This window comes from Toxotes jaculatrix, chromosome 20 (genome assembly GCF_017976425.1).
Source record: "Toxotes jaculatrix isolate fToxJac2 chromosome 20, fToxJac2.pri, whole genome shotgun sequence".
Classification (NCBI taxonomy): Eukaryota; Metazoa; Chordata; class Actinopteri; family Toxotidae; genus Toxotes; species Toxotes jaculatrix.
The window spans coordinates 11,764,791-11,778,474 of NC_054413.1; the positions used below are offsets into that span (position 1 = coordinate 11,764,791).

Consider the following 13,684-nt stretch of genomic DNA (forward strand, 5'->3'; position numbering starts at 1 on the left):
GATCCTTTTCCTTTTGGTTTTTATGGCGCTGGGTTACTGTTTAACATCCCCACCCTAGTTTGAGTTTGTTTAGTAAATCGATCTAATGACTGCGCTATGGTGGCGCCATCCAATGTGTTGCTCCATGAATTATAGGCCGCTCAGCTCTCCAACCTTCCCTTTTTAATGTTGTCGAACACCTTTACCATTTTCCCATTCTCAGTGTCACTTAGGCTAATGTGGCACTGAGGGGCTGCTCACTACCGGAGTGCAGCGGTAACACCTGGATAAATGCACATCCCAGACAGAAACAGAAACACGGGTAAGTCACGACTATCCTATAAAGTATACTGTCATTGAAATACAAAATATCCACATTGGCTGGAGGAATTATAAGCTATGCTGTTGCATTTGTGGAGGAAGTGAAGCTTACCTTTAGCAGTTTCTCAAGGAAGTTTGGTAACATGTTCTGCTAAATCACGTGGTATTGTATTTTGGTGGTAATACGGTGATACTCCTGATTCACATAGTCTTCAGTTTCTGCTAAATCTCCCTTACCTAGAACTGATGTACCTTTTAACTGTGGGACATATACTTTAATGTGTTCTTTCTTTTTTTTTTTTTTTTCAAATCCGTGTGTGTGTTTTCGAGTGTGTTTGCTGAGATAGTGTTCTCCTTCTTTCCGCAGGCAGTATTTTGTAAAAACAGATAAGACAGTCTCACTTTGTCATGCATGCTGTGCTATAAAGATCATGTGATAACCCATTTCACATTCTGTACAAGGTCATGATCTGTAACAAGAGCAGTATTAGAGTGCTACAGATTGCTAAACAGGAGGATAGTGATACAGTCAGTGCTACCGAACGATAATGCCACTGAAAGTACATAAAACATAAAAAAAAAATCCAACAATCTGTAAGTTAAGTCTACCTATGTGTAGATTGCAGTGGTGAAATTTTGTTGAGACTGTGAAAGAGAGTTATTGATTGATTTTTGAGGTGTGGCGTGTGAATACAGGAAAAATACAGTAGCATGACACTCTCTAAATGTCCTCAGGGACCAGGGTTTATGGGAAAACGGTTGAGGTTGCTAGGACTGCACGTCACTCTTAACTTTAAGGAAACCATCTGCTATTAAGTGTTGTATACGTATAAGTTAAGGTCTTAAGGTCATATATTTCTTTTGATTTGCACAAATTCTGTGTCATTCTGTGTCATAGCGGTTCAAGAACTGAACAAGTGAAGATGAAAAATATTCTTCTAAACTGTGTTTTTTTTAATTTCTTTTACTGTTACGCAAATATCAGGAAGTAGTGGCTTACTACAGTCAGTTGGGAGGTTGATCATTATCTGCAACTATTAAAACCTCTAATTTAAACAGAGATGACAGTATTGTAGCCAGTTCACACAAAGATAGCCTCTTCGCGCTGGATTTTATGGCTGCAAAGAGCTTTTGGTTGCTAAGCACACGCAAGGTTTGTCAGTTATGTCCTGCTTGGTTTTCAGCTAAAGAAGTCATAATACCTTTTATTATTTTAAGTGTTTCTGTGCATGTGATATTGATATGTTTTTTTTTTTTTTATACATTTCTAAGTCATATTCAACTGTAACATTTTACAGTAGGCTTCTACATTAGGTTTTTGCTGGGTGGCTGAATAAGTTTTTAGTCCATTGATAAAGTGAGCAAAAAAAGGACCATACAAGCGAACATAAGCTGCCTTTCTAAATAGCTTCAGTGTCTGGTATATTGTATCTTTATCCAAATCAATCAAGAGGAGGGTATGATTTGTCAAGTATTCAAAATGTAGAAAGAAAGTAATAAAAGGCACTCATCATTACAGTAATAAAGACTTGAATTCCTAGGCTTGTTGTCCTTGCACTGGAGGATGAGCTTTTCAAAGCTTTTAACCTGTTCACCAATAGCTATGGAGCAAAGTAATTTATTATTTTTCATTTAACACTGATTTTTTTTTTCTCTGAGCCTCAAAGCACAATGGATCTTGCTTTGCTTTTGTATGTTAAAGCCAGCTATATATCATAATAGCCTCTTAGAAAACCACTTACGTAAATTATATGTAATATATACTGTATTTTCGTACCTTCAAACCAGGTTTATACTTTTAAATCCTAGTTTAATGCAGGTATGGCTACATGTAATGTGATGGTAAATGTAGTAAACTCATGCTACAGTGCTTTCTGTCAGACCTTTTGCATTTTACATGATTGTGAGTGTGATTGTTAAGGGTAAATTCTTCACTCTCCACAAAGCTGATGAGTCAAGAGGCCAGATCTCACTGCCTAGTTAAAATGTAAACTCTCTATCACTTCTCTCTCTTCCCCCCTACCTCTCTCTTGTTTCTGTTGTTCAGCCCCTTTATTTCAGCAACCTCTGTTAGCTAATATGTCTGTTATTACACTGTTACTGGATACTAATCACTCCATCTCTTAAAATCCATTGAATAGGCCATAATAATGTGCATTCTGATATACTGTGCAAACAGTGCCAATATATTATCCTCATGCCTGCTCATTTACTGTAGGTGCTTCCCTCACTGGACCACTCATTACCGATGCAGGGCATCAAATCCCCCACAATGCTGCTGTCTTTTACAGCCTTGTCTAACACAATGCCCCAAAAGGATCAACTTTAAACCAGGCAATAAGATTTAGTGCAATGAAACTCCTGATGTAAAATGGGTAGGTTGGGACATTTTAACTGGTTTTATGGCAGTAAATTTGAGTGTGTTTACAGCATTCCTGTCATGAAAGAGGAGGCAGCTCACTGACAACTGTTTACTTGTAACTGTATTTAGGATTTCCGAGTTTCATGTTGTCTGATCCTCTTTCACATACATTTCTAACGAACACTTTTCTGTTTCCTGTAGAGACTTGACATTCATGTAAGTATACAATTATGTTCACATCCTGTTACATGCTGCTTCATTGGAAGTTTCAGCATAGTTCCCCTATTTTAACATAGTAGAACATTTTCATAATTCTTCAAGGAAGAGACCAATGATACAGTGAATGTATCATTCTGACTGAAAATTCTTAAGAGCAGCAATAGCATCTTCATTGGTTTCATGCGAGCAAAACTACAATAAACCCAATAAATTAAATTTATCCTACGGGAAATATGGAAAATATGTGGCAATTTAAATATTGCATTAACTAACCTAAATTAATTAAACTACAGCGCAAGGTTTCAGCTGGAGTGTGATCACTGAGGTTAATGTCATTTGAGATGTTTACAGTATATGGCCACTTAATTTAGTAATATGTAGAATAAAGTTTTATGAACACTGGGTGAGATGTAAACCCAAGAAGTGCATATGTGGGAGAGTTGATGGAAGTTATCAGTGTTTTCCACTCCACTTTGTGTCTTTATAGATTGTATCTGCTGAGGTGGTGTTGCCATTACTCCACTATTGATTAGATTAGGACGCCTGGGAAGGGCACACACACACACACACACACACACACACACACACACACACACACACACACACACACACACACACACACACACACACACACACACACACACAAACATTCATAAATGTCTGTGACTGAAAGAAGACCCCCTAGCCATCCACCCACCTCCATCATGCATACAAATACAAGCGCACAGATGCTCACCAACATGTACATAAAGTGCAAACTGTCATCTAAAATGTGATGAAATCTATCTCATAGTAAAAAAAAAAAAAAAAGGCAGAGAGGGAGAAGGGAACTATCTATCCATCTCAGTGATAAGTGTGAGGGAGAAGGACAGATAAGTAATGTGTAATAAAGTGAGAAGTCTTACTCACAGCTCCTCCCCTCACCTTGTTCCTGGCCCAATCAGATGGGATTATAGATCTTTTATGCCAGGGATCTCCCTTGTCATGTCTGTAAGGATTACATGAAGCACAGGAAAGACGATAGGGAAAAAGAGAAAAAGAGACTTTCGAGTGAGCTGGAAAGAGAGAAAGGAAGAGAAAAAGAGAGAAGTGTGAGGAACACCAGGTGGAAACAGGAATGAAGTATCCTGCTCCTCAGAGTAAATCTCTATTAGATATGGAAGTAGCTAACTACTGTGAAGGCCTGGATCCCTCATACAGCACACTGGGCTTTGAGAATGCAGAGGTGCTCTGTGGAGGAGGAGGTAAGTGTGAGTGCTTGCAGACACCTACACGTACAGACAGACAGACAGACAGACAGACAGACAGACAGACAGACAGACAGACAGCCACAAAAACCCACGTGGAAACACAAATAAGATGTGCACATACTGACATGCATGGGAGTACAAACATCTTTTAACCAGCAGGTGCATTGGGGTGGGCATAGACACACTGTTTTAAAATAAAACAATTTCAAGGAAATGTAAGTATGCACGCACGCGCACGTGCACACACACGTCCATTCATACTGATCTTAGATCAGTACCTACACCTATGAAAGTTACTATCATTGAAATTAAGGCCATTCTAAAGATTCCAGTTTACAAATAACTTTAACAAGCTTTTATTTAAGTGTTTTTCTGAAGTTGGTGTCATGGGTCATGTCTGTCTCACAACTGGATGAGGAGGTGTGTAGGTCTGTGAGACTAAAAATTTACAGATGAAATGAAGTGAGACCAGCTGGAGGCAAATTAGCTGCTTTTTGTAGAAAGGGAAATCAGACATAGTTAGTTTTTACATAACATGCTGTGTAAGTCTAAATTAAGTGATGGGGAAACTCATGATATTTTAATGCTGAGCAATAGTGCATGTATCCAGTTGTCTGTCTGTAAGTTGTCACTTATTTTGGGGAAATGAATTCTATCCGCCTCTTCTACTATTTTTATTTTTATTTTTTGTATGCTAGTTGAAATATGTGGTTGTGGAAGAAAGAAAAAGGTTGGGTAGAGGTTGTAAAAGCTTGTTAATAAAACTGCTTAGGTCAGAGTAGCACGTATGTATCATAAAGTTACTTCACTGAAGAGCAAGCATGCATCTCAGTAATACACCGATGTCACCTCAGCATGTGAACTGAAAGTTTGTCAAACACTGACTCACCTCAGTCTGGCGCTGCCTGATGTGGGACTGAAACAGATGTGTGATCTGTCCGTTGAAGTTTTCACATGCACGTGCTGCGTTCATGTTGTATTCCATTTGGGGGGCTGTGACTGAGCAATAAATATGCAGACAATGATGATGATTATGGTTTTTATTATTGTGACGATGCTCCTGCTGCTGCTGCTGCTAATTATGATGACTATGATAATGATGATAACAATGAGGAGATGATGGCAAAAATAAAGAGGTCGACAATAATGTTTGATAAATTTGACAACTGAACTGCAATGTATTCTGATTTATATTTAGGAGATCCACATACTGTAATGTAGGGTGCAAATCAAACACCACACAAATGACTTTGCAGTTATAGAAGCTCACACATCTACAATGTATTGTAATAGTGCACTTTGGACTCTTTTTTTTTTTTTTTTGAAAAATGGCTATTTCCACCAATGCATGATGTAACATCACAAAAGATCTGACTTGGGGTATCAGATGAGAGGATCTCACATATTCCTCCGATTGTACATTGAATTGTTTCATTTTTCTACTTTTGCCATCACAATAATTTGAAAGATTCTATAGTGATATAATAATGTAGCTGACAGCGAGCTCATGTTATAAGATTTGCGCTTTATTGTGATTATAATGACCATTTTCTGGATGTGTGCTGCAATACATTGCTTTTATTTGTTTGAATATTTGTGTCTATACCATTGTATTTATAAAACTGTACGAGCATGTGCATTTATGTATATATACATGTGTGTTTACCTGTGTTTTTTTTTTTTGTTTTTTTTTTTTTTTATGCATTTCAGAGAGCATGCCTACAGAGTCGAGTCTGCCCGGTCCAGACGTCGTCAGCAGTAACTGTGCAATCTGTGGTGACAAAGCCACAGGGAAACATTATGGAGCCTCCAGCTGTGATGGCTGTAAAGGCTTCTTCAGACGCTCCATACGCAAGAGCCATGTCTACACGTGCAGGTACAGGAAACAAAAAAAGCGCATATACACACATAAAAAACACTGCACACTTAAAAGAATGTTACACTTAAATTGTATATATGTATACGTATATATATGCGTATTGTAAGACAATTTACATAATATACAAGTATAAGTGTGCACTTATATATGTTCTTGTGCAAATAAAAATAAAACTCTTAAAGTATTTATAACTTGCTTTTCAATCCAGTCATCACATCATATATGTCACACTACAGAACATTATGGTATGTTACAGCACACTGTGTCTTCATTTGTCTCACTCTGTAAAGCTACTTAGATCATTGTACGTTCGCCATATGCAGGTTCAGCAGGCAGTGCATTGTGGATAAAGATAAGAGGAACCAGTGTCGTTTCTGCAGGCTCAACAAATGCTTCAGAGCTGGCATGAAAAAAGAAGGTATGGCAACTTCCTTCTGGATAAGACAGAAAGTAGAAACACGGAATTGTTAACACCTCATGACCAAAAACATGTACATGCAGAGATTTTTGGGATATCATTAATCAATACATTTTTATATGTTTGATGTTGTTTATTTCTCTTTTTGCCACCAAGAGAAAGCACAGACTCAAAAGTTGTTGCTCTGAAGGAAAGGCTGTCGTCAAGCTGTTTCAAGATGGTTGAAATTGGCTCAGCCATAAAATAGGCGATTACTTAGTGTGTGTGTATTTATGAGGGGTATAACCTTGGCACAGAGTTTTATGACACCTAATCATGTGTTATTCAAACATGTTGTTCTGGATTGCAACTAGTTAACGTTTGACTCCTCTTGCTGATGCCAGCCTGTATGGCTATTTTCCTAAATATTAACCGCCCTAGCGTCTGCTGTCATCGTTTGCTCCAAGGATTGCTTTTTGCCCCCAACCCTCAACGCTCAGAGCTACCAATGTAAAGAAAATCTTGAAAACAATACACCAGGGTAGAGACTTCAATATTAGCAGGACACATTCCTGTTTGAAAATCGGTTAATTTTCTCATTCTCACACACAGTAACTTTAGATATCTGTTTTATTTTAGCTGTACAGAATGAGAGAGATCGGATCAGCTCTCGAAGAAGCATCCCTGACTCCCAAGACCTGCCACCCATTACTATTCTGGCCCAAGCGGAATCACTGTCCCAACAGGTGACAATCATTCGTGTGAATTTCCTATTTTCCATCTAATATAAGGTTGTATGTGAGCTGATGTTGGCTTCATCAGTCGGCACATCATGCAGCTTGACTAAATTGCAGACACACAATGAAATTTCATTTCCCAAATTGTGACCCAGGAAACTATTATTTTTTTCTCCAGATCACTGCCCCAGTTGTAATAGCAGACATATCAGAGCAGAAATCAGCCACTGTTGGGGATGTGTGTGATTCAATGAGACAGCAGTTATTGGTGTTGGTGGAGTGGGCCAAATATATTCCTACCTTTGGAGAACTGCCGCTGGACGACCAGGTAACAGAATGCACAATGGGTAATCTGTGATTACGCTATTGCTTGCATTTTTTTGGTGTCATGTTACCAATGCCTCTCAAGCGCCAGCACATTTATTTAATACAATATTACAGAACTGTCTTTCCATATTGGATGTGTTTAGCTTTTGTGGGTATATGAATGTGTTTTGCTCTCTAAAAGGGCTTGTTTTATCAAAGCACTCTTGAACTGAAAAAAGATCCTTGTTAACTAAACCCAGTGCACTTGGAGGTGAGAGAATATTTGAAGCTACGATTAAGTAGTGTCTTATAGATGTTACTTCAAAGTTGCTTACAGAGTCTAATAAATATAGTATACCACACTAGCAGCATGGCCCCCTGTGATGAATGGAAGGGTAAAAGGGGAGGCATTGTTGCATTGTTTGTGTTCTTTGTTTAACCGTGGGTGTGTGTGTCTTTGTCTCCAGGTGAGCTTGCTCAGGGCTCACGCAGGTGAACACCTCTTGCTTGGGGTCGCCAAAAGGTCAATGCCATTCAAGGACTTCCTGCTTTTAGGTACAAACTGACCACTAGAATGGCATCTTATTTATACATGGTGCAATTAGGTGGTTCGGCTCTGAAGAGTGAAGACTGATCAAATGTTGTGTTAGCTGAGAATGATTAACTAAAGCTTTATATTTCTTTCTCTGTGACTTCAAAAGTGTCTATTGTAAACAGCATTACTCATTTCTGGGGCATATCCCAACATCATACTGTAGGAAGATCTGTCAAATGCCTACACTAAAGAACTCAGGCACATGTATTCTGCATTGTTATACTTCTGAGGACCCTCCCCCACACCCTTTTGCCGCAGGCTTGACTGAAACCCTTACATAGGCTAAACAAAAGTCTCCAAGATTCGACTTATCTTTCTCTCAAGGCTAAAACTATTCCCCTCACCCTTCTACATAATCACACACCAGCACTCCTCCCGATACACACCCACATGCCTTTCTCTCCCTTTCAAGTCTCTTCAACACAGCCACTGACCAATACTCTCTTTGCCTGCAGGTAACGGCTGTGTGATACACAGAAACAGCCCTGAACCGGAGATATGTAGGGTAGCCAACCGAGTGCTGGATGAGCTGGTCCAGCCCTTTCAGAATATTCAAATAGATGACAATGAGTATGCAGCGCTCAAGGCTATTGTCTTCTTTGACCCAGGTAATAATAATAATAAAAAAAAAATTAAAAATATTTAGTAGTTTAGCCATTGGGGGATTTGTGAGGGACAGTGCTAGTTTACTCTTCCTGGGGATGAGTAGTTACCCGATTTTCCAGCTTACTCTTTCTTTACTGTCAAGGAGATATTGTTTGTATGTGCCATTCAAATTGTCACCTCTTTGTTACAGTAAGTGAAAAGCTGGCTATAGTGTTTTTTTTTTTTTTTTTGGAGAGCTAGAACAATACAGCTTTAGGTTACAGAAACTACTTGTTCAGGATTAGGAAAGCTCAACAGACCTTTATGACACCCAATCATGTATTATGATTATTGGGTTTGGCATAAGGTAATGACCCACAAATTTATCAGATTTATTCTCATATCTTTTTAAAAATATATTAAATAAGGATAAATATTAAATGCAAAATAAATGTTTTGTTTTACAGAAGGCAGTGCATTCCTATTACAAAAGTGGAAACATATCATGCGTTGTAAAAGATTTCAAGTAGCAAACAAAATATTTTTAATGATACCTTGTCGGATACCCAATGCCATTTCTATCCCGATCCCTCCTTTCCCAACCTATCCCTACATTTCCCCTCAAAGTTACATCACAATCCCTCCATACATTTTTTTTTACGTCTCCTTGGCCTAGTCTGCTCCCCTTTTCCCTCCTGTTCACTAAATCCCCTCATTTTGCCTTCATGCCCCAGATTGACCATAATCATTCCATCAATTCCACTCATATCCTCAATTCCATCCTTGATCTTTCTGTTTTTTTCCCTCACCCTTCTGTCCTTCAATCCCTTCCCCCGCCCCTCCCTCCCTCACTTCCATCCTTGGCCTCCCAATCTGCAGATGCAAAGTCTTTGAGGGACCCTTCGAAGATCAAGGCCATGCGTCTGCAGGTAGGTCAAGCCTCTGAGCTGCAGTTCTTTTCAGGTATCTTAAAACTTCCAGTAAATCACTGATATATCAATCAACTTACAAGGACAAAGGCAGTTTGCTCACACCGACGGATGGCATTGTGTGTATGTGTGTGTGCAGGTCCAGATGAGTCTGGAGGACTACATTAATGACCGTCAGTATGACTCCAGGGGTCGTTTTGGAGAGCTGCTACTCCTGTTGCCCACCCTGCAGAGCATCACCTGGCAGATGATCGAACAGCTCCAGTTCATTAAGCTCTGCGGCCTGGCCAAGATAGACAACCTGCTGCATGAGATGTTGCTGGGAGGTGAGACAGGGCCCATGTCTGTGCTTGTAAACCTGCAGAGAGAAAAATAGAGTGACCTTCAACAAGCCCACAAAATGCTCTGGAGGAACTGTGCGAGTACGAAGCAATGAAGTATATATGCTCAGAAATGTTTTCCTGGCCATATAACTACAATGGGTAAAATGTTAAAGATTTAGAAGAAGGATGTTTCGTTATCTACATATTAGGCAAAGCCAAAACAGACAGGTGCTAGCGGACATCTGCAAACAAATCTAAATGTATATAAATAGGGAAGTCTAAAATTAAAGCTAGAATGCAGCAAAAACATTATAAACAGGGCATTGACAGACAAATCAAGCATAAGTTGAGGTATGGAAATAAAAAAGTAAGTTAATTTTTGGCATACATGCTAAAAACAACTGCAGAATTATGACACCATTACTTGAACTGAAAGAGGAGCAGTTTTAGCAGTAGAGCAGTAGTTTTTTTTTTTATTATATTTTACATGCTATATCCCATTTAAATATATTTCATGATAAAATTACATGATGTCTCTATAGTTTAAAAACACAAAAACTAGGGTCTTTCTTCACTTTTTGACATATTAGACTGGACAAAGAGATGGCGAAATGCAATGGTTTGTAATGTGAGTGACACTGATGTGACACTCACTCAATTAATTAAAAGCTCCAAAACCGAGAATTACTCTTGCAGTTTTGGAAAAAAAAAAGCCATGCAATTCCTTTTGGTCTGATGAGGGCTTGTTAGGTGAAATGTCACAGTGCGAGAAGAAATGTGTGTTTTGGAGCATTTTATTAAGTGTGTGAGTGTTAGAGTTGTGGTTTAAACTCTGGCACTATCTGTTAAAGCTGATAGTTGATTAACGAGTTGTTTCTGTGTTATGTGTTCAGGCTTAATATCAGAGCCCACACACCTACACCACCCAGCACACCCCCAACTGGCCCAGGACCCTATGACTGGACACACACTGGTCATCGGCACCATGCCTGTCACTCACACTCCACAGATTGGTAAGAGCCACATACTAGACAACTGTGAGATGTCCATGCAATCACACAGACTCATACAGGTACGAATCATCTGACACACAAGAAACATCACAGCAAAGCTGATAAATGATTTATCTCTTCTCACAAAAGTGTGAGCCAGGTACATTTCCATTAGCAGTTGAAACTAAATAGGTACCCAAACAGGCAACCTGTGAATGTGAAAAAAAAAATCCATAAAAAATGAATGAATCAAAGATTTGATGAGCACTGGCCACATTCTATGCATTTGTTTTAAAATAAAAAATGCATTTGGCAATATTACACCAACTAATGGCCACACAAGATTGATGGGAACTCTTTTTATAAAGGAGCAGCTATAGATGTCCCATTTCCCATGGGCCAGAGTAGATGCATTTAACAGACTATAAATATATATAGAAATTCCTTTTTTTTTTTCAAACAAAAACATTTTATTAGCAAGAAAAAGAAAAAAATAAATGTCTCACTGTCTCCGCCTCCCTTCCTGCAGCCTCTCCAGACACTCCCATCCCATCGCCCCCACAGGGTCCTGCACCCGAGATGTATAAACACTTTCCCCAGCCTCTTTGTCCTCCAGCCAGCCCCTCGCCTTCCTCGCAGACGGACCCCTGACTTCTCCCTGCACTGTGTTAAAGAACAGACATGGGATGAGCTTCTTTGCCCTGTTTTCATCATCTCAGCCATAGTATAAAACTTATGAAAACAATGTCTAGTCAGTGGTTAGACTTTACCCCGCATCTCCCCCCTCTCTCCCTGCGAGGTGATGCAACGATAACTAAGACACTTTAAAAGTTCAAGATGTCAGTTTCAAATTAAGAGACCTAATGACACACTACTGTTGGGTTTAACAAACAAAACACAGACATGCATTTTTGTGATCACCTTCAACTAATGTATCAGTTTCCAATTCAGGATTCACTCACTCAGTTTTAAAACACTATCATGTCAGTAAGATACAGCGCATGCAAGTGAACATGATGTAAATTAAAATTAAAAACAAGATAAAATGAAAAAGGTGTGGACCATCTCAGATTGTCTGCAGATCAAAGATTTGTTTTGAAGTGTAGGTTTTATTGAATGTCTTGCTTGATTTGTGCAGAAAATGCAGTGCATCTTTCTTCAAGTGCAATTTATCACCTGTGCATATCAAATGGTCAGTTCTGATAATGTGTAAATATACAAAACACCATCTTGTGGCCAAGGTCAAAATTATAAGAATAGAAATGTCATTTATAAATAACTGATAAAGACCTCATGTTAAATGCAAAAAGGAAAGTGGATAAATTATAATATTTTAATAACTTGCTGTAGATAGTCAAGTGGATGATTGCAAATGTTTGGATAATACATTTCAACTATCTTGCTTTATTCAATTTCTTGAATTGTCTGTGTTTTTTTTTTTTATTTGGTTGTGTTTGTGTTGATGATGTGTACATTTTGTAATTTTTATAAACTGATTGAATTGCGATTTTGAAGATTCTCTGAGTGTTGAATTTAAAATGAACTGATCCATGTCTATTAATTGAAATCTCTGTGGAAACAGTATGGAATGGTGCAGTATCAACCTCTTGCTCTAGAGAAAAAAAATACAGCATCGGCTGTGAATTGACTACTTATAGTATATGTTGTATACACATCAGTACACCCAGTGAAATGAGATTGTGTTCATTCATTCTTTTTTCTGATTTTTGTAAAATAGGAAAAAGTAAACAAAGTGTGAGATAGGAAAAAAGACTCATTTCCAATTTATCTGTTGCTACAGCCACAACAATAATTTCAGTAGATATTTGCCAAAAGAAAAAAATGTAAAATTGACTTCTTTTTTTTTTTTCATATTTGATCCTGAAAGGAAAACAATATAGACAGGCAGATGATGATAAATTGACAGAAATGTATTTCAATATGGTTTCCCCACATGCAATAATACCGAGTGTGGTTTGTCCATTACTTCCCTCGTGGAAGTCATCATGATCCCCCACAGTTCCATTGGTCAGGGATGTACAGTTTGTATCCAAAGCTTTATTGGCAAGCTATTGAGACTGCACCGCCGGATGATGCTGCTCATCTAAAATCAAACTAGTTTCCCCCGCCGTCCATCTGAGAAAGCACACTCTGAGACAAACCCTAAAGCCAAACTAGAATGTAAAACAGTAATTTAAGCTGAAACTGAGCTGTACTGGGACCAACTGTACTTTTAAATCTGTGATTTTGTTTATGCCCATCCGCACACAGTCATTTTCTCAGGGTTTATGTATGTGTGTGAGCATTTGTGTGCAGCCGATGAGACCAGAGGATAAAGCTGAGAGCTCTTATTCTCTGTATATTGTTGTGTGACTCAGAGAAAACACTCTGGTTATTTATGGCGGAGGAGATGATGCTGTCTAGAACCAACATGGGCAAATCCTCCTATCAACTCTATAATGGACAAGCTTCCTGGCTTAGGTCAAAACAACACCACCTACAACAGGAGGATGTGTGTTTACATATATACTGTATGTGCGTGTATGCTCCTACCTGCAATGTATTTATAATCTACATGGGCTCATGTGTGTACACTTCTACTATATGTGTGTTTTTGGGAGTGTGTCCATGTGTGTGTACCCAGGGGGCTTTAATCAAAGGCCTATAGTGAGGAGATGTGGGGGCCCTCTCTCTCTCTTTTTCCTCAGATAAAACTGTGTGTTAGCATGCCAGTCACATATCTCATCTGAGACGCACCACTCTCCTCCCCACACCTCACCACAGCCCACACTGACAGCACGCTATTACAC

The 13,684-nt window shown here is 38.8% G+C and overlaps 1 protein-coding gene across 2 annotated transcripts; it reads left to right on the forward strand.

Annotated features, from left to right (window-relative positions):
- The first annotated feature begins 44 nt into the window (after positions 1-44).
- hnf4g (hepatocyte nuclear factor 4, gamma) lies at positions 45-12,233 on the forward strand. 2 transcript variants are annotated; one of them, XM_041066204.1, is made up of 12 exons: positions 45-301; positions 2,864-2,878; positions 5,842-6,007; positions 6,334-6,428; positions 7,047-7,153; positions 7,323-7,472; positions 7,918-8,005; positions 8,501-8,653; positions 9,510-9,559; positions 9,699-9,885; positions 10,776-10,895; positions 11,404-12,233. In XM_041066204.1, exons 3-12 carry the CDS (start codon positions 5,847-5,849, stop codon positions 11,523-11,525), a joined length of 1,233 nt encoding a protein of 410 aa, XP_040922138.1. In that variant the 5' UTR covers positions 45-301; positions 2,864-2,878; positions 5,842-5,846; the 3' UTR covers positions 11,526-12,233. The 2 variants fall into 2 exon arrangements, with proteins under 2 accessions (XP_040922138.1, XP_040922137.1); XM_041066203.1 differs by lacking the exon at positions 2,864-2,878.
- The last annotated feature ends 1,451 nt before the right edge of the window (positions 12,234-13,684 follow it).

Coding starts and splice junctions, on each gene's coding strand:
- hnf4g (XM_041066203.1), top strand. CDS start 271: ATGCACATCCCAGACAGAAACAGAAACACGG. Junction 6,429..7,046: donor AGCTGGCATGAAAAAAGAAG/GTATGGCAACTT, acceptor GTTTTATTTTAG/CTGTACAGAATGAGAGAGAT. Junction 8,006..8,500: donor CAAGGACTTCCTGCTTTTAG/GTACAAACTGAC, acceptor CTTTGCCTGCAG/GTAACGGCTGTGTGATACAC.